Source organism: Glandiceps talaboti, chromosome 23 (genome assembly GCF_964340395.1).
Source record: "Glandiceps talaboti chromosome 23, keGlaTala1.1, whole genome shotgun sequence".
Taxonomy (NCBI): domain Eukaryota; kingdom Metazoa; phylum Hemichordata; class Enteropneusta; family Spengelidae; genus Glandiceps; species Glandiceps talaboti.
This window is the reverse complement of record NC_135571.1, coordinates 2,458,313-2,484,211: the sequence shown is the minus strand read 5'-3', so window position 1 is coordinate 2,484,211 and position 25,899 is coordinate 2,458,313. Positions and strand designations below refer to the sequence as shown.

The 25,899-nt window shown below is 35.0% G+C and overlaps 1 protein-coding gene across 1 annotated transcript in view; it reads left to right on the top strand.

Moving 5' to 3' along the window:
• LOC144452829 (bcl-2 homologous antagonist/killer-like) overlaps positions 1 to 5,505 on the top strand; it is a 40,888-nt gene extending 35,383 nt beyond the window's left edge. Inside the window, exon 7 of the mRNA XM_078143996.1 lies at positions 253 to 5,505. Within this exon, the coding sequence (XP_078000122.1) occupies positions 253 to 363 (111 nt within the window). The 3' untranslated portion in view covers positions 364 to 5,505. The remainder of the gene's footprint in view (positions 1 to 252) is intronic.
• Positions 5,506 to 25,899: the final 20,394 nt, after the last annotated feature.

The following is a 25,899-nucleotide window of genomic DNA, read 5'->3' as shown; positions in this document are numbered from 1 at the left end:
TTATAGGTTATGTATTTGCATACAACTAGTATTTAAATATATTTCAGAAGGTGTTTTAGGAATACGACAAAATATAATCTGCATCTGAATACAGACTACCTTTCAGTCTTAGAAACATGGTAAATGACAATATTTCAGTCAAGATTATTGCATGATAAAATAATAATAATAGTTTATAATACTTAAATGATCCCGCAAGGGGAAAAAGAAAGATCTTTCACTAAAGATGTTATAAATTTGCTTTATCTATAGGCATCTGCTCTTTACTATCAGCTAGAAGAACCAGGCTGGAAGGCTGTTGGTGTTGTAGTTGTAATAGCAGCGGTTACTACCCTTGCTTGTATCGCATTCAGTAGAAGATAACCCACGTACGCTACCATTCCTTAAATCAACTCGTGAATTTTAACCAATTTGAACCAGCATCAATACATACCAACATTTATATCACCAGTCAAGCAGCCAGTCTATTGACTTTATGAAGTACAAGAGAACATTAAAATACAAGAATTATTTCAAAAGCGATTTCAAACTCAAAAGGTCTGGTTTTACCTCCAGTGTTGTATCATCGTACTTTGTCGGAAAATATTTATTTGATGTTGTTAAGTTTTCATTTAAACATTGAGTAGCTTTATCAGGAAATGCAATGGCAAGAGCAGCTGGATCTTGTATGCTTAACCCTTTCAGGACTAGAAACTTTCCCGCCAAAATTTTTGAACAAAAATTCTTGTTTCTCTGTAATTTTTGGAAAAAGATCAACTTTATTTTAGATCAGAATTCAAGAAATATTACTTCCCAATGAAGTAATATTCTTAAATTTTAGAAAATGTTCTTACAATCAAGTTTCTATTTATTCCAATGTCGTCTCTAGGAATGAAAGGGTTAAAAAGTTATATTTTCTCTGATCTGAGCATGCAGGGTTAGTTTTCAAAGCAGTAAAACCGCTCTCAATTTCTTTTTTTTTAGTGTTTATAAGATGGTGTTCCTTGTTTGCTCAAACTGTAGACCACTCTTCAGTATTTCCATCTTGAAAAATTCATGTGAATCAAAATCTGACTAATATGACATCTTTTTTACTCAGTTCATTGGTATGGTTGCTTGTAGTACAAAACATTGCAAATCAGCAAATTTTACCCCCTCATTGTTACTAGGGTATCATCGCAGATGTACTGCCTTTTGCAAACACAGGGTTTTAGAGATTTTTTGTATCTGCGTATTTGTGTTGTCTTGGTTACTGCATAATATATTTAGTATCTATACTCTCATTTTATGGGAGATTTGGTGAGGGAAAATTAGACTTAAAGCCAACATGAAAAATGGTCAAACCAATCACAAGACTACTTTTGGTCAAATGATGTAAAATATTCCAGCTTATTATGATGTCTTGACATAGCTTTACAATCTTCCTTTCTGGGTTTTTGAAAAAGATACAGTTTGAAGAAATGGTATTGAGTGAGCATTATGGTTTGTTGTTGTAATTTAACTATATAGATAATGGTAATGGCTGCAGTTATGTTTAACAGTTGTTTAAGTACAAAATGTGTCAAATATTGGGAACATTTTATCAAACTTTTTGCAAAATTTCTTTGTCATACGGAACATTTGATGTGTCTCAAGATTAAAGTGAACACATAGTTACATGCGAACTTTGCAGAAAAAAAAATTGGTTCTATCCTCGAAAACAAATACATGTATGTCAATCTTCTAGTGGTTTCTTGATTTGAATCTTGTCAAACTACCGTAGTTTTGTTGTTTGGACTGTAGGGGGCGCTGTTTGTATGTGATGTTCTTAAACACTGTTTGCGGATGTTGTTGTTGATCAGTGCTGCTTGTAGGCTGTCTTATAGAAAACGATCACCTGGATTTTTTGATTGTATATTTAGATTTTGGATAAGTTCTTAATTATGAGAAGGTGTTGTAAAAAGTGCCTTGCTTCTTTGTAGGGAAGTTAAGCATTATGTATTTCATCTTGGCCAGGACATGTAATATTGACCATGGATTGGATGATGCGTTGTATTTTTACTGTAAGAACAGAATTTAAAGGGGCAAGTTCAGATTAGGATTAAGTTTAAATCTGATAAAAAAAAAAAAGTTGTCTGGTACAGCTAGAGAAAAAATGGGTCGAAAACAAAAGAATGGTCTTTGTAATCCTTATGAGAAAATGCTAATGTGAGAACCTAGGATTGAATCTCTGGCCTTTAAGTCTCCACTGATAAGATAACACTAATGTGAGAACCTGGGATTGAAACCCTGGCCTTTAAGTCTCCACTGATAAGATAACACTAATGTGAGAACCTAGGATTGAAACCCTGGCCTTTAAGTCTCCACTGATAAGATAACACTAATGTGAGAACCTGGGATTAAAACCCTGGCCCTTAAGTCTCCACTGATAAGATAACACTAATGTGAGAACCTGGGATTGAAACCCTGGCCATTAAGTCTCCACTGATAAGATAACACTAATGTGAGAACCTGGGATTGAAACCCTGGCCTTTAAGTCCCCACTGATAAGATAACACTAATGTGAGAACCTGGGATTGAAACCCTGGCCTTTAAGTCTCCACTGATAAGATAACACTAATGTGAGAACCTGGGATTGAATCTTTGGCGTTTAAGTCTACACTGATAAGATAACACTAATGTGAGAACCTGGGATTAAAACCCTGGCGTTTAAGTCTCCACTGATAAGATAACACTAATGTGAGAACCTAGGATTGAAACCCTGGCCCTTAAGTCTCCACTGATAAGATAACACTAATGTGAGAACCTAGGATTGAATCTATGGCCTTTACAAGTGCAAGTCAGATAGGGGATTATTTTGACGTTGATATAACACTTAGAGCTGTTCAAATGACATGCTTAAAAAGCAATTGCATTATCTCTACTATAACTCTCATATATCCTGAAAATGAACTTAACCCATTGTATTCTGACTTTCCCCTTTAATTTACTTGAGGGCATTGTTCACTGAAATGTTACTTGAGGGCATTGTCACTGAAAATGTTTTTTGAGTGCCATTCTCTGAAAATGATACTTGAGGGCACTGTTCACTGAAATGTTAAGTGCTATCTATTGTACGATGAAAATGATGGAGAATTGTAACCTTTGCCAATCAGTTAGAGACTTTGACAGTTGAACCAAAAATGTGTCTAAATATGCAATTTTGCCTTCTTTTGTTATGTTTAAATGATGGCCATGTAAATGAATGAGTTATTAATAGCAGGTGCTGTTTGTAGACTATGATGTCAGACATTAAGTTTTTGATGGTAATTTAGCACAATTTGTTACTTACTGTGATGTGTTTATTATTGAGAAATGTGAAATTTGTTAATGGTATCGACTGTAGATGACATCACAACTATGTAAATGATAACTTGAGTTGACATTTTCGACTGTATTTAACTTGGTAAAAAAAGTTTATTGAAAAGTATACTCATGTGTAAACCTTCACTTCTTATTGCTGGGCACTGTTCAAGATGCAATAACTTATATGTATTTGGTTAGAGGGTTAACAATGTTAATGATCTACTGTCATAATTCAACTTTGTGCAACAACCTTCAGAAACTCTGTCAAAGGTCATGCACATGATTACTGAAGTTCACAGCATGTTGTACATATGTTTTGAAGTCTTGTTGCTGGGGAGGGAGCTTTTGCATTTAGAAAACTTAACAACAAATGAAATGACACTTAAGGATATTCTGATATGAAGTCTGGGGTCACACAAAGGTCATCTGAAGTCTTGAGCAAATTTTCTCACACCATACTAAAATTTAATGCCAAAAAGTTTCAAAAATCACAGAAATTATGATAACTCAGTAGGGCCAGAAAGCATGAAGTTAAATACATGTTCAGTGTTTTTTGCTAAGGTTGGGGAACCCTGATAACAGAAAGGTAAAAAGGGGTTAGAATGGCAATGTTTCAATTCCAATATAATTGTGTGAGAACCCAGCTAGGTAGATTTTACCTTCTAGCTGTCCTTCACAGAAACACTGTTAAATATGTATATTCTAATGGAAAATTTGTATGCCCAGACAAAGTGGGATATTTCTGTGTACATTTATATTTGCAGTAAATTGTGAATGTTTTCAAATTGTTCGATGGTAGGTGTCCTTGTAGGGTACAATGTATCGTCCTCAACAACACTGTAAGGAAAGATTTGATTCGTTAGCTCTGTATCTGATCTAAGAACTAACCAATCAGTGTTCTTGTAATACATGCAACTCATGAGACAAAACAACTTTTTATTGGCAGGCAAAATGATCGTGTTCTGTAATTTCATGATTATTATCTTGTATTCCCAACATTTTTGTGTTCTTCGCTGAGGAAAATGAGTGATGTGATCTGATATTTTTCACCCAGTATTTCTTTTTCATTCAGCCTTGGAAAATGTGTGTGACCTAAGGGGCTATGTTTTTATGAGTCAAAGACAACTAGTGAGACCCCTTATGTTATAGTGTTTTTGAAACTTAATGAGGAGAAAATTGAAGATTAATTTGATTGTATACCCATGTGAGCTTAATTTTGGAAAATTATAAGGATTTTGGATTTTTTGTCACATTTGGAGCATTGTCGCAAACCATGGCCTGTTTTAATGCGCCGTCCCAGTGGAAGTGTAGCAGAAAAAATAACAGCCCTGGTTTGCGAGAGTGCATTTAGAGGACCACAACACATTGTGTTGTTGTGACTTGGAATCACAGAACCAATGCGATGTCGTGACTGTATCACCAGAGAAGAAATCCTTTATTTCCAGTACAAATGTTTACAATTTTGTTTGTGTTTGGTATAATGTGAATTCATTTATTGGAATGTGTAGTCTGTAATGTCAATACTTGTCATAAAACAAATACACATAATTCATACAACACAAATTGAATACCAAATCTTGCGCAACATTAAGGTTTTCTTCTTAATGAATCAAATGCTCTAAAAATTAACCTATTAAATCAGATGTACCCTTTTCATGTACTTGCTTGCTATGCAAAATGGCAGCTAATTTGAATATGAAATAGCTGCAATGGATCATGGGATAATCTGTTTGCTACCTCCCTAATGTGAAAATGTTTTTGCATATAAAAATGAAATTGACCCAAAAAGCAAATGATTATTTTTTTGTTAGAATTTAGCAATTTATTTTTGGAAAAAAATTTAGATTTATGCAAAGCATTCTCCTCTTTTATGGTCATGTCTTTCAACATTGGACGACTGCATTCTTCGGGGTTAGGGGGGGGGACTACTGCATTGTTAGGGGGGGGAGGAGTTTTAATGACTTTATTAGAAGTAAAATGTACATTTTTATTCCAACAGGATGTGATCAATCTTTGCTGGAAAGAAGGTCTTTCCAGCTTTGCAGGATTTCAGTTATTACATTAATTGTCACCTTTGCAATCAATCAATCAATTAATCAATCAATCAATTAATCAATTAATTAGTAATTTATTCAATTTGGAACTAAATTTTTAAGTGATTTTTTTTTGCTGACGCAGTGCATGTACATAATGTGTTGAGAGCTTGTTTGTGTAAATAAAAACAAATAGAGTAAGGCATCAAATGTGTGATTAATAATGGCGAAATGTGTGTGTGTGTGTGTGTGTGTGTGAGGGTACCTGTCTGTGTCTGTGTCTGTTCACAGGACACGTAATGTTGCTTGGCTTGAGGATTTTATACCTGCCAGTGCGACGACTACAAACTTGAATATTGTTGCTTCGAATGTAAGTATTCTCCATGCCGCATTATGCTCACTTGATACACTGACAATATAATTGGCTATGGTATTGTTTTTCTCCATTCGTATAAGTAAGATTACGCGTCCCTGTGTGTGTGTGTGTGTGTGTGTGCGCGCTTGCGTAATCGACAAGTAAAAACCCGTGGACCTGATTTCGTTGCTATTATAGTGGAACGAGGGTGCATGTCATCGTTGAAAATCGGAAACCTCCGGTTCCGAAGAAAGTCAATGACGACGCTAGATACGGGAACTTGCCAGGACGCTGACTGATTTATGGATGAAACCAAGTACTTGGTGCAGCTCCGCAACAGCCTGTGATAAAGACCGTTAGGTAAGAATATCCTTTTGGTATTCTAAGTATCATTAAATAGTGTAACACTACCCTGGTGCTGTCAACGAATCTTTTAGTCTGTTGGCGGGATTCTCGACAGTTTTTGGACTCTCAACCACGATCGTCACTACTTAGTGCCGTTGCACGCGACAGATTTCTAGTCGGAATCATTTTTTCTAAATTTTTCGAACTGAAATTGTTTATCAAATAACAACTGTCAGATTTAGTCAAATAACAAAGTTTTGCCATTTTTACGAAAACATTTGAGAGCTAAAAACTCGATTCCACGACTCTTTTTCAGATTCAACTGATACTGAGATGCGTGGATTAAAGGCGCAACATTATATTTCCCCTACATGTCATATTTGTCTGTGCTTAGCCTAGCCTACATTGCAAACCCTTCTTTACAAATTGTCCCGCTCCTTAAAGTTCACACCAACAATAACACAGAAGGTTACTTTTGTCATAGACTGGTTTCCCCTTCACTGTCTATGCTTTAGTAACAAATGCACAGTGACAAAGTGTACAGCAGTAAACATTGACCCGCATATACTTACACTTCGGGCGATATTGAGATCATGGATTCATTCGATGCATTCCGAGACCAATATTCGTTAAAATGACCAAAATAGTCGAGTTTTAAATGTATGCCCCATCGGCCATCGGCGAGAAGTGGACGCGTTGACCGCTTTCTCCCTCGATCCCATGTCATTGCAGGTACCGCGATAGAATCAGAAACCCTGAAGCAAAATGTCATCGCCTGGCTGGACGTCACGAACATTGGTCATTGCTAAAGTCTTTTGTCTGGCTAGACAAAATATCTCTTTGATGTTATATCTTCTTGTCTGGCTGGACAAAAAATTAATTAATATTTCCACATGTTATCATCTGGCACGACAGGAACTGAATTACAATTGATACATTTTAGTCAATTGTCTCAAAAATATCAAAGAAAGTGCCAACTTTAGATTTACAATGTACCAGGGATGTATAAATTTGGAGACGATGGTAATGGTAGCTAGCTCAAAGAAAGTGTAACATTACAATATTGGTAAAGATGTTTGTCACGCCAGACGATTGACGAAACGCTGTGTCTACCCAGACGATAAAATGTAGCAATGTGAATGAGATTTTTGTCGAGCCAGGCGACGTTTCATTGAGGAGGGTTTATGATTTTCGTTGGAATACCCCGATCGAAATGTGTCGTCCGACTATCTATGACTTGAAAATAGATTTTGATGAACCTATATAAAAACACAGAACAACTCATGTGGACCCAAAATAACTTCGACATGTACGTACCTAAAGCTGGTACGGCTTTTTATGCGATAGCTTGACAAACCACGACAATGGAGGGTACGTCCCCTCCAGTCTCTAGATCTATGGACAAACACATCTCTCTCTCTCTCTCTCTCTCTCTCTCTCTCTCTCTCTCTCTCTCTCTCTCTCTCTCTCTCTCTCTCTCTCTCTCTCTCTCTCTCTCTCTCTCTCTCTCTCTCTCTCTCTCTCTCTCTCTCTCTCTCTCTCTCTCTCTCTCTCTCTCTCTCTCTCTCTCTCTCTCTCTCTCTCTCTCTCTCTCTCTCTCTCTCTCTCTCTCGCTCTCTGCATTTCATAGCATTTTAATATCAGCACATAAACTGTAATGTTGTGTTACAAGATCATTGACACTATGTTTTTATTCGCCTTGACAACATTTAAGAGGAATGATAAAGAACCCAGATGTCTGTCAAATCAATGTGATAATATTGATAAGATTGCCAACTAAACGTACGTACAATACACAACCAAACACACTTCAACAATGTCAAAAAATAGTTTTCATAAAAACATGATATTAAGTACACTGGTGGGATTTGTCTCAATTCAAGGGCATGTCTAAAAGTACAAATCAAAGAGGAATGTGTATAAAAATACTGTACCAACAGTAGATTGTCCATGTTATATACAAACATTTGTATGCGCACATCATTACAAGTCCGAAATAAAACAAAAAACATTCATATATCGGCCGTTGAAGGCGCTCGTCAAAGTATTTAGTTTGATGCTTTGGAAATACTCGTGCGCTGACAAATAAATAAATTATTAATAACTAGACATTACTGGGGAATGGTAGTCGCTCTGTCTGTTTGTCTCCGTGTGTATTTCTGTGTGTCTATGTTTTGTATGTGTCAGGATTATTCAGTTATGATGTATTATGTAAATCGGATATGTACGACTTGTGACCTTCAGTATATAATTGAGGTTATAGATTTTTAAATCTAATAAAAAAAACTCTAAACACAATGTCATTATTAATTATAACTACAAAATAAGTTTATTCTTTCCCCTCTATGTTTTGTATCCGTCATCTTACAATTTCCCATAAATATGTTATATTGAAGCTAAACGGAAACAGCTGTTCTAGTGATGAGGCTTGTGTCACGCATATGCGCATCTGATAACGATAGCCCTTTAACATTGAACTGAGATTCGACATTAGGTTGAACTGGCATTGGTGAACAAGGGGACGGTGGTGGATCACCACTGCTGCTGACATCATCACCTTCATTTACATGTCTGTGCCCAGATTTCAGACGATCGTACGGAAGACTTGCATATCCGCTGGAAGAACTGACAACACGTTCATCGTCATCGTTAACGGTTTCGTCTGAAGTCGTATTACAAAAGCCTTTGTCTGTTGTCCCAACCTGGGGCATGTTGGAATTTTTATCAAGCACAGAAGAATCCGATGACAATTTCTTGAACTTTGGGAGTCTTTTCCGATAATTTACAGTAGTTTCATTTCTGTGTGAATCGTCTACAGGTGTTGTATACGTTCTAGCTGACACCTTTTCGTTGCGAGAATTAACGAGACGGTCGGCGAGAGTAGGGTATTTAAAATGTGACGTCATCATTAACCTTCTCTGCATTATAAGTTGCGGTGCACTGGCAATTGTTCTCACATTGCCCATTTCTCGTAAATTCTGTCGACTCAGAGCTCGCGGCCAACAGCCCCAGGGCTGAAGTTCCGTTACCTGTAAATTTGGATAATATCTTCGCTGTCTTTCGGAGAATTTCTCTTTCATCAAACTTTCGGAACAACAGCGACAAAATCGACGTCCTAGGACATCGCAGTTGTTACTCTTTCCACATTTTTCCGAGTCGTGGGAAATACATTCGGGACTGGAAGGCAGTGGCAAGCGCGTAAACGATTCGTAAGAAGTTTTTAAAGACGTGAAAGTGGGACAAGACGACTGTATTGGCAAATCAAAGTGTCGTCTTGTCGGGTTCAGATCTCTTTCGTTTATGCTGTCTGAAATGTTCCGATACAATTTGGTACTTATATGTGGACTCTTGATTCTGTATTGTCGAAAACTGTTTATTTGTTCCATTTCATAGCCACTAATGCCGACACTTGGCCAAATATATGATTTTGACCACGAACCTTCCCACAGCTCCCTCTTTGGATCAATTGGTGAACGGACCACTGGTTTTTTCATCTGTGAGGGTAAAACAATTGGTTTTGGAGGTCGTAGTGACAAAATAGCATTTTTCTCTTGTTCCCGCGTTGTAACCATCTCCATGTATTGTTCACTACTACTCTGGAACGGTCCCATAACTTTGAAACCTAATAGTCCATCTTTTTCCCGGACGCATGATTTACTTCGTTCCCATTCTTTGGTCTTTGAAATTTTTGCCGATGGCATGATACTCTGAAAGACTTCTTTCACCTTTATGTCCAAATCTTGAATAGCGCCATCAACGTCATGGTCGGCAGTATGATTAGACGGAATTTTTCGGCCGGCAACATCCAACTTCGCCATGTGTACCTCTTGCTTCATTTAAACTGTTTGTTTTCAAATGTATGTGTCTGGAAAATGAAAAAGAAATGAAATGTGGTTTTAATATGAATAGGGAAACAAAGGCGAGATTGGTTTTGTATCATAGCTGAATCCATACGTATACGTTTCTCCATCCACCAATCCATCCATCCATCCATGGGGGGGGGGGGGGGGGTACTCCCCTTATTTGAGTATATGTATATGTACGCATGCCATACTTTGGGTTGTGATTTCTAGCCCTTTGCAATTGGTCTAAAATGGGGTCTGTTTTTTTCGAGCTGAAGAGTCTAAAACGGGGTACACTTTGCATTATTTATTATTTGGCTTGGTCTAAAATGTGTTCCAACATCCAAAGTTTACCAAATCATAACTGCTATTAATTGTCCCAAAATGTTGCCCCCTAAGGAAAATGTAAAACTTTCATATTTTAGAAACCTGTAATAGTCTAAAATGGGGTATGAATTTTTGGTCAAAGCGGGTCTAAAATGGGACTTGGGGTATCCAGCACTGGCTATACTCCCCGACCAGAGGTGGCCATTGGTACCGTCCCCAGGCCATACATTCCATCCATCCATCCATCCATCCATCAATTTATGATCCTCTATTCGTCTGCTAATAGTTTGTACATCAATCCTAGCATTCCACTCACCCATCCATCAAACCGTACATACGCCCATACACATTATGTTACATGTACATGTATATCTATCTACACCTCGCCTACTAATATATGTAGCTATGGTAACAAGCAACGACTCCGTATTTGTCTGTTATACTGTGATGTAGTCATTCGAATTCACGTCTCCCTCTATATTAAAGAACGGGAAGGGATTTGCGGAGCTCGACTCTGTCAAAACAAAATCGCGGCATTCATGATAAATACATGATCGATAGTCATCTGAAATTAGCCAACCTTCAACAACTATAGAAACTACAGTACATAATGATTACACATATTGTTTGGTATCGCTGTATCACCATAGTAACGCCGGTAGTTTATTTCCTGAGTTTGGCAGGTCTATCACCTGTGGTGGAGAGAGCGGTATTAGTGAAATCAATTGAGGTATTTTGTCACGTCTGTTAGCTTTTACAACTCTCGTTGTGATTGTACCAAAATAATCAGCACGACACGAAATAAAAAAAGGTTGATTCGTGTACATGAATTGTAATGTGCAACTGAATACAGGTTTGGCTATAATGGAAAACACAGAATGAACAACGCTGCCTATATTATAACGTATATTGTAATTATGAATCGTCATTTCATAACCATCTAACTCTTATTTTGTCTGTACATCTCTGGTTTGGTTCTATACGAGAGGGAGAGGTATATATATATATATATATATATATATATATATATATATATATATATATATATATATATATATATATATATATATATATTATATATATATATCTATATATATTTATTTTTTTTCATTTGTCTCGCCATGGCTATTTCAATGGATCCCCTTTCTATTTGCGTGTATCCATCCTTGTAACCACCTATCATTCTCTCCCCCATGCGCATGCCACCAACCCAACCATCCATCCATCCACGCACGTACACACACATACATGCACATTTGCCCACATGCATATGCACGCCCGTGTACATACGTACTATCCATCCACCCACATACATACATACATACATACATACATACATACATACATACATACATACATACATACATACATACGTACGTACATGTACGTACGTACGTGCGTGCGTGCGTGCGTACGTACGTACGTACGTACGTACATACGCACGCATGCACGCACGCACGCACACACACACACATACATACATACATACATACATACATACATACATACATACATACATACATACATACATACATACATACATACATACATACATATGAATATACAGACAGACACTATTAAAGTCGAACAATGCCAAATGTAAGATTTTAGTTATAGATATATATTCTAAAGTTTACATTCAAAGGATCTGTAATCTGGTGGCATTTAAAAAAAATCATTACGTGAGTATTTTCCCTGTCACGTTAACCACTGACATTTATGGCTGTGCTTGTTGGTGAAAATGATGAATTCTAGAGACGGAGTTCAGTTCAAAGTCCACGTTTGGATAGAATACTATACTGTTTTAATTAGCTATGGAGTATTACTTCCTGAGTTGTATTGCGATCCATACCCATCAGTACTAATTGGTGGTAACGAAAGAACAGATATATTTGCTTATCGTTTTTCTTTTCTGTAGAGTAACCATGGTGACTAGATTCTTTATAGGAAAAAAACGAATTTGAGAAAATCGAATATGAAGGTTGAGTGTTCTTATATAGCCATATATCGTGTTGTCGCATTGAAAGACGTAATTATATCAGCTACAAATGACAACTGTCAGCTAGTCAAATATGTCTACCCGATCGAGGCAACAGTAAAACAGTCTGTCGTTTGTGGTTCATACACATGTATATAAGGCAAGGAAGGCTATCGGCGAGTTTTATCTTATAATCTAATCCCAATCAAGATTATCTAGCTTAATAAAAATATGAATCCACTTTGCTTTGCCCTCAATCTGTTCTACATTTTCAATATCATAAAAATGTAAAATGAAAGCCATCTAACCTAAAACATTATATGTCACCTGGCTTGACAAAGTCTTATTATTAACACAGTCTGATACATTTTTATCTCAGACCACTATTTTCTAGTGTGGTCTGATGAGATATCGTCTGGCTAGCTCGACAAATCTTACTAACATTGCTACACTTTATTGCGTCTGCTTCGACACAAATTTAAGTACAATCGTTAAATTTTAACCTTTCAATTAAAGATTCGGTTCACTCACACGTACAGCACAATAGCAATGTTCGTAAACATTTTCCCAAGCCAGACGATAACGTGTAGCAATGTTCATAAAATTTTGGCAAGCAAGACGATAAAATATGGCAGTGTTAATAAAGATATTTGTTGAGACAGGCGGTAATGTGGCAATGTTAATACGATTTTTGGAGCAATGTTGGTAAGAATTTTTGTCGAGACAGATGACATTTGCGTCAGGTTAACTTGTTTTAGCAAATATTACAGTTTTAGTTCTCGTTGAACCTGTTGTAATAGTAGTTGTAGACATGTTATATTTAAATAAAACAAATCACGTACTTTACCTAATACATGTACTTCAGATTTTCCACATCAGCTGACTAGATTCAATACTTACAGTGATAACTCCACACGAGACAACTTACAGTCGTGATCGAAGACTGAGTAACATATAGACACTGGTCGACTGAAACGTGTCGAATTACAGTCAACAAATATCAATCGTGTATATTTCATTTATCTCTGTCGTTGCTATAAAGCTTCAGATACATGCCATAAACTATGGAATTCTGTATTACGCTCCGTACACACGTTGTATGAAAAATCAATAATTAAAGTGTATATTTATTGGAATTCCATACTACAATGGTCGTGTCCTAATACAAGGCTTATACATAGCAACGCATAAGACTATAGTAGAAGTCTTAGGCGTCTAACTTTAATTAGTTTGGCACACTCCAGACTTAACTTAACTCGCGATTCTCCTGTTGTCAGTTTGTCCATATAGGAATTCTTTAGTAAGTGGATTATGTCAGTGAATTGAATTTTCGAACACGTATTTGTACAGAAACCCTGGTGCATTTCGATGTAGTCTGAATCAGATGTGGTAAGTAACTAATCCGAGATTGTAACAAACGACACAAAAACACCAACCTATCCACCCACCCACCCACATACATACATACATACACACATACATACATACTTACATACATACATACATACATACATACATACATACATACATACATACTTACATACATACATACATACATACATACATACATACATACATACATACATACATACATACATACATACATAGACACATACATACATACGTACATACATACATACATACATACATATATACATACATACATACATACATACACACATGCATACTCAAAAGGCAGAGAACCTTATCAGTTACATTTCCTGTCAATATATACTTTTGTCACATCAAAGTAAAAATATTCAAGGCAATAAAATATTGGTATAATAAACTAAGACTTTGGTTTGTTTTATTTCTGTGAGGACAAATTGAAATAATCCATTTCATCTACAAAATTGTTTTCGTTTCTTTTTGACCTTTGTGAGGAAATCGACTTTTGGCGATGTATACTACCATCTACAGTTGACCTTTTGACCTTTGTGAGGAAATCGACTTTTGGCGATGTATACTACCATCTACAGTTGACCTATCATTATTAATCCATACATTAATGTGTTGCGAGTGGTAAGAAATCTTGAATTTCAGTTTATAACCAAAGTATGGCAGTTTTTATTAATTTTTTTATTAATGTTTTCAGAAATATTGATTTTAATTTTTCAAAAACCACTCTAAATTACATGTTTGATATTATGAAACGTAAAAGAGATGATTTGGTTTGGCCGTGGACACGCTATTATCGATTAAAAGAAGAAAAGTCGCATTTTTCAACTATTACACAATAATGCGTTTTTGCAGTCCAAACGGCCCCAATTTCGGCTTTTTTGACCTTTGTGAAGAAATCGACTTTTGGCGATGTATACTGCCATCTACAGTTGACCTATCATTATTAATGCATAAATTGATGTGTTGCGAGTGGTAAGAAATCTTGAATTTCAGTTTATAACCAAAGTATGGCAGTTTTTATTAATTTTTTTATTAATGTTTTCAGAAATATTGATTTTAATTTTTCAAAAACCACTCTAGATTACATGTTTGATATTATGAAACGTAAAATAGATGATTTGGTTTGGCCGTGGACACGCTATTATCGATTAAAAGAAGAAAAGTCGCATTTTTCAACTATTACGCAATAATGCGTTTTTGCAGTCCAAACGGCCCCAATTTCGGCTTTTCTGACCTTTGTGAAGAAATCGACTTTTGGCGATGTATACTGCCATCTACAGTTGACCTATCATTATTAATGCATAAATTGATGTGTTGCGAGTGGTAAGAAATCTTGAATTTCAGTTTATAACCAAAGTATGGCATTTGTTATTAATTTTTTTATTAATGTTTTCAGAAATATTGATTTTAATTTTTCAAAAACCACTCTAGATTACATGTTTGATATTATGAAACGTAAAATAGATGATTTGGTTTGGCCGTGGACACGCTATTATCGATTAAAAGAAGAAAAGTCGCATTTTTCAACTATTACGCAATAATGCGTTTTTGCAGTCCAAACGGCCCCAATTTCGGCTTTTCTGACCTTTGTGAAGAAATCGACTTTTGGCGATGTATACTGCCATCTACAGTTGACCTATTATTATTAATGCATAAATTGATGTGTTGCGAGTGGTAAGAAATCTTGAATTTCAGTTTATAACCAAAGTATAGAAGTTTTTATTAATTTTTTTATTAATATTTTCAGAAATATTGATTTTAATTTTTCAAAAACCACTCTAAATTACATGTTTGATATCATGAAACGTAAAATAGATGATTTGGTTTGGCCGTGGACACGCTATTATCGATTAAAAGAAGAAAAGTCGCATTTTTCAACTATTACGCAATAATGCGTTTTTGCAGTCCAAACGGCCCCAATTTCGGCTTTTTTGACCTCTGTGAAGAAATCGACTTTTGGCGATGTATACTGCCATCTACAGTTGACCTATCATTATTAATGCATAAATTGATGTGTTGCGAGTGGTAAGAAATCTTGAATTTCAGTTTATAACCAAAGTATGGCAGTTTTTATTAATTTTTTTATTAATGTTTTCAGAAATATTGATTTTAATTTTTCAAAAACCACTCTAAATTACATGTTTGATATTATGAAACGTAAAATAGATGATTTGGTTTGGCCGTGGACACGCTATTATCGATTAAAAGAAGAAAAGTCGCATTTTTCAACTATTACGCAATAATGCGTTTTTGCAGTCCAAACGGCCCCAATTTCGGCTTTTTTGACCTCTGTGAAGAAATCCACTTTTGGCGATGTATACTGCCATCTACAGTTGACTTATCATTATTAATGCATAAATTGATGTGTTGCGAGTGGTAAGAAATCTTGAATTTCAGTTTATAACCAAAGTATGGCAGTTTTTATTAATTTTTTTATTAATGTTTTCAGAAATATTGATTTTAATTTTTCAAAAACCACTCTAAATTACATGTTTGATATTATGAAACGTAAAATAGATGATTTGGTTTGGCCGTGGACACGCTATTATCGATTAAAAGAAGAAAAGTCGCATTTTTCAACTATTACGCAATAATGCGTTTTTGCAGTCCAAACGGCCCCAATTTCGGCTTTTTTGACCTTTGTGAAGAAATCGACTTTTGGCGATGTATACTGCCATCTACAGTTGACCTATCATTATTAATGCATAAATTGATGTGTTGCGAGTGGTAAGAAATCTTGAATTTCAGTTTATAACCAAAGTATAGAAGTTTTTATTAATTTTTTTATTAATATTTTCAGAAATATTGATTTTAATTTTTCAAAAACCACTCTAAATTACATGTTTGATATCATGAAACGTAAAATAGATGATTTGGTTTGGCCGTGGACACGCTATTATCGATTAAAAGAAGAAAAGTCGCATTTTTCAACTATTACGCAATAATGCGTTTTTGCAGTCCAAACGGCCCCAATTTCGGCTTTTTTGACCTCTGTGAAGAAATCCACTTTTGGCGATGTATACTGCCATCTACAGTTGACCTATCATTATTAATGCATAAATTGATGTGTTGCGAGTGGTAAGAAATCTTGAATTTCAGTTTATAACCAAAGTATGGCAGTTTTTATTAATTTTTTTATTAATGTTTTCAGAAATATTGATTTTAATTTTTCAAAAACCACTCTAAATTACATGTTTGATATTATGAAACGTAAAAGAGATGATTTGGTTTGGCCGTGGACACGCTATTATCGATTAAAAGAAGAAAAGTCGCATTTTTCAACTATTACGCAATAATGCGTTTTTGCAGTCCAAACGGCCCCAATTTCGACTTTTTTGACCTCTGTGAAGAAATCCACTTTTGGCGATGTATACTGCCATCTACAGTTGACCTATCATTATTAATGCATAAATTGATGTGTTGCGAGTGGTAAGAAATCTTGAATTTCAGTTTATAACCAAAGTATGGCAGTTTTTATTAATTTTTTTATTAATGTTTTCAGAAATATTGATTTTAATTTTTCAAAAACCACTCTAAATTACATGTTTGATATCATGAAACGTAAAAGAGATGATTTGGTTTGGCCGTGGACACGCTATTATCGATTAAAAGAAGAAAAGTCGCATTTTTCAACTATTACGCAATAATGCGTTTTTGCAGTCCAAACGGCCCCAATTTCGGCTTTTTTGACCTCTGTGAAGAAATCGACTTTTGGCGATGTATACTGCCATCTACAGTTGACCTATCATTATTAATGCATAAATTAATGTGTTGCGAGTGGTAAGAAATCTTGAATTTCAGTTTATAACCAAAGTATGGCAGTTTTTATTAATTTTTTTATTAATGTTTTCAGAAATATTGATTTTAATTTTTCAAAAACCACTCTAAATTACATGTTTGATATCATGAAACGTAAAAGAGATGATTTGGTTTGGCCGTGGACACGCTATTATCGATTAAAAGAAGAAAAGTCGCATTTTTCAACTATTACGCAATAATGCGTTTTTGCAGTCCAAACGGACCCAATTTCGGCTTTTTTGACCTTTGTGAAGAAATCGACTTTTGGCGATGTATACTGCCATTTACAGTTGACCTATCATTATTATTGCATAAATTGATGGGTTGCGAGTGGTAAGAAATCTTGAATTTCAGTTTATAACCAAAGTATGGCAGTTTTTATTAATTTTTTTATTAATGTTTTCAGAAATATTGATTTTAATTTTTCAAAAACCACTCTAAATTACATGTTTGATATTATGAAACGTAAAATAGATGATTTGGTTTGGCCGTGGACACGCTATTATCGATTAAAAGAAGAAAAGTCGCATTTTTCAACTATTACGCAATAATGCGTTTTTGCAGTCCAAACGGCCCCAATTTCGACTTTTTTGACCTCTGTGAAGAAATCCACTTTTGGCGATGTATACTGCCATCTACAGTTGACCTATCATTATTAATGCATAAATTGATGTGTTGCGAGTGGTAAGAAATCTTGAATTTCAGTTTATAACCAAAGTATGGCAGTTTTTATTAATTTTTTTATTAATGTTTTCAGAAATATTGATTTTAATTTTTCAAAAACCACTCTAAATTACATGTTTGATATCATGAAACGTAAAAGAGATGATTTGGTTTTGCCGTGGACACGCTATTATCGATTAAAAGAAGAAAAGTCGCATTTTTCAACTATTACGCAATAATGCGTTTTTGCAGTCCAAACGGCCCCAATTTCGGCTTTTTTGACCTTTGTGAAGAAATCGACTTTTGGCGATGTATACTGCCATCTACAGTTGACCTATCATTATTAATGCATAAATTGATGTGTTGCGAGTGGTAAGAAATCTTGAATTTCAGTTTATAACCAAAGTATGGCAGTTTTTATTAATTTTTTTATTAATGTTTTCAGAAATATTGATTTTAATTTTTCAAAAACCACTCTAAATTACATGTTTGATATTATGAAACGTAAAAGAGATGATTTGGTTTGGCCGTGGACACGCTATTATCGATTAAAAGAAGAAAAGTCGCATTTTTCAACTATTACGCAATAATGCGTTTTTGCAGTCCAAACGGCCCCAATTTCGGCTTTTTTGACCTCTGTGAAGAAATCCACTTTTGGCGATGTATACTGCCATCTACAGTTGACCTATCATTATTAATGCATAAATTAATGTGTTGCGAGTGGTAAGAAATCTTGAATTTCAGTTTATAACCAAAGTATGGCAGTTTTTATTAATTTTTTTATTAATGTTTTCAGAAATATTGATTTTAATTTTTCAAAAACCACTCTAAATTACATGTTTGATATCATGAAACGTAAAAGAGATGATTTGGTTTGGCCGTGGACACGCTATTATCGATTAAAAGAAGAAAAGTCGCATTTTTCAACTATTACGCAATAATGCGTTTTTGCAGTCCAAACGGACCCAATTTCGGCTTTTTTGACCTTTGTGAAGAAATCGACTTTTGGCGATGTATACTGCCATTTACAGTTGACCTATCATTATTATTGCATAAATTGATGGGTTGCGAGTGGTAAGAAATCTTGAATTTCAGTTTATAACCAAAGTATGGCAGTTTTTATTAATTTTTTTATTAATGTTTTCAGAAATATTGATTTTAATTTTTCAAAAACCACTCTAAATTACATGTTTGATATTATGAAACGTAAAATAGATGATTTGGTTTGGCCGTGGACACGCTATTATCGATTAAAAGAAGAAAAGTCGCATTTTTCAACTATTACGCAATAATGCGTTTTTGCAGTCCAAACGGCCCCAATTTCGTTTTTTTTTGAGCTTTGTGAAGAAATCGACTTTTGGCGATGTATACTGCCATCTACAGTTGACCTATCATTATTAATGCATAAATTAATGTGTTGCGAGTGGTAAGAAATCTTGAATTTCAGTTTATAACCAAAGTATAGAAGTTTTTATTAATTTTTTTATTAATGTTTTCAGAAATATTGATTTTAATTTTTCAAAAACCACTCTAAATTACATGTTTGACATCATGAAACGTAAAAGAGATGATTTGGTTTGGCCGTGGACACGCTATTATCGATTAAAAGAAGAAAAGTCGCATTTTTCAACTATTACGCAATAATGCGTTTTTGCAGTCCAAACGGCCCCAATTTCGGCTTTTTTGACCTTTGTGAAGAAATCGACTTTTGGCGATGTATACTGCCATCTACAGTTGACCTATCATTATTAATGCATAAATTGATGTGTTGCGAGTGGTAAGAAATCTTGAATTTCAGTTTATAACCAAAGTATGGCAGTTTTTATTAATTTTTTTATTAATGTTTTCAGAAATATTGATTTTAATTTTTCAAAAACCACTCTAAATTACATGTTTGATATTATGAAACGTAAAAGAGATGATTTGGTTTGGCCGTGGACACGCTATTATCGATTAAAAGAAGAAAAGTCGCATTTTTCAACTATTACGCAATAATGCGTTTTTGCAGTCCAAACGGCCCCAATTTCGGCTTTTTTGACCTCTGTGAAGAAATCCACTTTTGGCGATGTATACTGCCATCTACAGTTGACCTATCATTATTAATGCATAAATTAATGTGTTGCGAGTGGTAAGAAATCTTGAATTTCAGTTTATAACCAAAGTATGGCAGTTTTTATTAATTTTTTTATTAATGTTTTCAGAAATATTGATTTTAATTTTTCAAAAACCACTCTAAATTACATGTTTGATATCATGAAACGTAAAAGAGATGATTTGGTTTGGCCGTGGACACGCTATTATCGATTAAAAGAAGAAAAGTCGCATTTTTCAACTATTACGCAATAATGCGTTTTTGCAGTCCAAACGGACCCAATTTCGGCTTTTTTGACCTTTGTGAAGAAATCGACTTTTGGCGATGTATACTGCCATTTACAGTTGACCTATCATTATTATTGCATAAATTGATGGGTTGCGAGTGGTAAGAAATCTTGAATTTCAGTTTATAACCAAAGTATGGCAGTTTTTATTAATTTTTTTATTAATGTTTTCAGAAATATTGATTTTAATTTTTCAAAAACCACTCTAAATTACATGTTTGATATTATGAAACGTAAAATAGATGATTTGGTTTGGCCGTGGACACGCTATTATCGATTAAAAGAAGAAAAGTCGCATTTTTCAACTATTACGCAATAATGCGTTTTTGCAGTCCAAACGGCCCCAATTTCGTTTTTTTTTGAGCTTTGTGAAGAAATCGACTTTTGGCGATGTATACTGCCATCTACAGTTGACCTATCATTATTAATGCATAAATTAATGTGTTGCGAGTGGTAAGAAATCTTGAATTTCAGTTTATAACCAAAGTATAGAAGTTTTTATTAATTTTTTTATTAATGTTTTCAGAAATATTGATTTTAATTTTTCAAAAACCACTCTAAATTACATGTTTGACATCATGAAACGTAAAAGAGATGATTTGGTTTGGCCGTGGACACGCTATTATCGATTAAAAGAAGAAAAGTCGCATTTTTCAACTATTACGCAATAATGCGTTTTTGCAGTCCAAACGGCCCCAATTTCGGCTTTTTTGACCTCTGTGAAGAAATCCACTTTTGGCGATGTATACTGCCATCTACAGTTGACCTATCATTATTAATGCATAAATTGATGTGTTGCGAGTGGTAAGAAATCTTGAATTTCAGTTTATAACCAAAGTATGGCAGTTTTTATTAATTTTTTTATTAATGTTTTCAGAAATATTGATTTTAATTTTTCAAAAACCACTCTAAATTACATGTTTGATATTATGAAACGTAAAAGAGATGATTTGGTTTGGCCGTGGACACGCTATTATCGATTAAAAGAAGAAAAGTCGCATTTTTCAACTATTACGCAATAATGCGTTTTTGCAGTCCAAACGGCCCCAATTTCGGCTTTTTTGACCTTTGTGAAGAAATCGACTTTTGGCGATGTATACTGCCCTCTACAGGTGACCTTATATTTATCTTCGTTTTGCAAGGGTTGGCGTTATATTTAGAGCTAATTATAAATGTTCAGGCAATAAATTAACCTATGTTTGTGTGTGAGTGTGTGTGTGTGTGTGTGTGTGTGTGGGCTGGAGGGGTTATGTGTGTGCGTGTATGTTTGAGTGTGTGTGTGTGTGTGCGTGCGTGTATGTGTGTGTACGTGTATGTGTGTGTGCGTGTTAGACCAATACCCGATTTTCTTTCTTGTATACAAGTTATCGTTCATGTTACCTAGACATATTGCAGGTGTTACAGCACTTATTTTACTTCATAGTAATTTTCACTTCAGCAGACGACACTTCAATATTGCCAAATCTGACCAACTAATTTGCATAAATCAAGGTACATCATTCAAAAACTGTATTCATATTGCATCCACTTCAAACTTTAGATGTCTACAGTGAACAACTTGTTTTATCTCATCTCTTTATTTGCACAGGTGATTTTTTCCAATCACTATCATAACATGGCCATCACTTATCATATTCAAATTTTGAAAATCAAATTCAAAACTTGCAAATTAATTCTGATGATAATTTACGAGAGGTTTTATATTTTATCTTTATTTTTCAAAAGAAGACAAAACTGATAACTGTGGTACATGTTACTCTGGAGATGATCCTTCATATGATCTCACAAACCTGACAGATCCCTGTGGACTGTGCTTCGTAGACACTCATATCTACGCCCATATACTGTATCTTGGGCCAGTCTTCTACTTCTAGACTCCATTTCATCCTGTATTTGGCTATAGTTGTATATGTAATCCAAGTTTTGGTTGATGGGGACTCTCGATAGCAGGAGTAACAGTCCAGATGTTACCAATGGCCAAAGTGTGGATACATACATACATACATTATACATACACACATACACACACACACACACACACACACACACACACACATGTACATACATACATACATACATACATACATACATACATACATGTACATACATACATACATACATACATACATACATACATACATACATACATACATACATACATACATGTACATACATACATACATACATACGATACATACATGTACATACATAATACATACATACATACATACATACATACATACATACATACATACATACATACATACATGCATACATACATACATCTACATACATACATACATATACATACATACATACATACATACATACATACATACATGTACATACATACATACATACATACATACATACATACATATATACATACATACATACATACATATATACATACATGCATGCATGCACTTGCAACATGCACACACTTATATGAACAGCAAATAATTAAAAAGTAAATTTATCTACCCATTATGTTTGTATATATGTAGGCAAACACAGTGGGTAAACAATTTTATTTTACGCCATATTAACTCTCAATCGTTGAGACTGAAATCCAGTATACCTTTTAATTAAGGCTATAGCATTTGCAATATTCCCTCTTTTATGTTATTCTAGCTAACTCATTGATTTGTAACTATATTTGAAGTGTATCATTTCACCGTAGGCATTTACAACTAATCGTGAAACCCATTTAATCAATACATGGATTGATTTGTTAGACCTTAAATACACACATCTTGATGGAATTAACATTAATATTTTTTTATTCATTAGACTGCAAACAATGCTGTTGTTAAGGGTGCTTAGTCCAGTCCCCTATTATCGCGACGCTTTTTGGATGTGCCCCTCCAGCCCTAAAAGAAAATTTACAATAAGGGATTTTTACGTCTCGCAGCCGATCTCGCGAGACTCGTATATAACAATGGTTGCCATTTACACCTTCGTTTTCAAATTATTCGATTTGGCAGGTATTCAACACACGAAAGCCAATTAGATATTATTTCCCAATATTCTTCATCCAGCCAAGAAAAAAGTACGAGTAATCACCCAAGGGGCCTTGTCACTACGAGGCGCTAGACGAGTCGCCGCTGTTTGTTTCTGAGTGGCTAAAGTCTTTGGGCAACATTTGAACCACAACTGTGCCTCAGTCAACCCAGCTGTATAATTGGGGACCTGGTAGGATGTAGATTGCAATGTGAAGGCTTTAATCCTATGCGCTGAAATGGCTGCAATTGATTGTATACTGCCCGGGGAGTTGAGAAAGACTAAAAGGGCCGTTGTGCCGTTCTGATTCGAGCCAGGGGTAATAATTGTAAAGGGCTTTGAGCACGGCATGGGAAAGCGCTATATAAGAACCCAACATTATTTATTAAATCGGCGGCCATATTGGATTAAAAAATGACTAAATATTGATTTCATTTTGACCTCTATTTCAAAGTATTTACGGTGACGTCAGGTTATTTTTATTAACAGAGATTACCTTGGAATATTCTTGAACAAAGTAAGAATGGCAGTTTGAAGAGTCAATTTCTAAGTTTAAAAAATACTAATTCGAAACATCGGTGATTTACCTGTTCGGGGACTATGATCTCGCGTACGGGTCAACTGAGCAAAGCATGCAGTAGCTAGCCGTTGAGTCTTACATCCATTATCCACGTAGCTAAAACATTTATTTGAAACGTTGGCGATTTTACTTGTTGTAGGGACCCATTGTGCAATGTGTAAGGAAGCCACAGGGTCTTACATCCACTAGTTAAAACATATTTGAAACGTTGGCGATTTTACTAGTTTTAGGATATCTAACAACTTGGGTGTATTGCTTGGGATACGAAAAAACAGCCCGTAGAACACCTTAGAAGCTCTGATAAATCGTCCAATTTTACAGTCTATTAGTAAAACACGCAAATAGAACGATATGAATATTTTAAGGAAACCAATGAAAAATTTAAATCTGTCACCCACGTTTGAATTAAAAATGATATTTCCATGGTAACCGACTACTGGTTTAGCGTTATATACGAGTTTGAAATTTCTTGTTAGAGGTATTGTAAAAAGACTAAAACAGTTGAATAATTGTTTGTAAAATCTAGAAAAAAAATAACGAAGGTTAAAGTTGAACACATATATACTTTACACATGAGGATTTGCTGACCTTTCACCTTTCACACCAACTTGAATCCTCAATCCACGAAACTGCGTCTTCTAATTCCACATATTACATCTACATTTTATACACATTTTCATTCCCGGTGGTATTTTTTATATTCTAGGTTCGTTAGATTTTCTCTTTTCCTCTGGTCTGACCTTTTCACTTCGGTTTACATCGTAACCATGACAACACAGGTGAATCAGCAATATCTATTTTAAGTGTTTGATGAAATGTGAGCTGCTGTATTAGCATGTCTAGTACACGCAGCTAGTTATTAAATTTCAATCCAACAAACTGAAAAGCCGCTAATGTCTCACAAATTATTAATATGTATCTATTTAAGTCCATTGTTGTAAAATGTCAACAGGGGAGCCACCCTGCTGAGTTTATTAACGTCGTCATGTGTATCACAAACGATGGCGGGAACAACACTGAAGTTGTTTGCAGTCTAACATCACCGAGAACAGCCACTCTGTGTTTCAACGTGTTGTTCCTAGCACGGCTGTAGCTGCCAACATCACCAATAACGCATGACTGACACTGATCCCTCGAGAGATTCTTTTTAATTCTCATATTCTTCAAATGAGTTTGTTATTCGTAAAATGTTCAACTTTTATTTTTTTAATGTTTCCCAGTTACTATAGTCTCCCATGGGCTCGCGTTTACCCAACTGTTCACAATCGAGCACTCAGTTTCACACAATAAGAACACACGAGTTTAAAAAATATATTCAATTACAGAGTGGGAAAAACCCGGAGACTTGAATTATACCGACTACCCTGTGGTGTAATGTGTTGTTGTTAGCAACATCACGTATAAGCACTACGCTGTGTTGTACTGTGCTGTTCTTGCTCAAGAATGCAAACCAGAGCTGTTATTTCTTCCGCGACACTGTGAAATAACAATGTGTCTTGGATGGTGCCGTTAAAGAGTCTGTTTCTGTTTTAATTATTTATTTTATATGTGAGTGGTCTAGTTCAGGTAGTTATGTTTCCCATTGTTTTCCAAATGGTCTCTGTGTTATTGGTTTCTCCCCATCAGATGTACAGCCATTACAGATTGGAAGAACAGTTTTATATTGTCTTTTTAAGTTGATGTCAGTTTCTATTTCTCGCGTGACTTCACTATTCCGCTATCCTAACTGACATTTTGAATTGAAAATGTCAGTTAGGACAGCGGATATTTAGTGTAATAGCGATAGTCTTTCGAGTCTACAGGTAGGCTAGTAAAATGTTAAACCTGCTTGTTGAAACTTGAGTAATGCTTTTTCTAATCCACAACTGAAAATACATCCCCTGAAAATCTTAA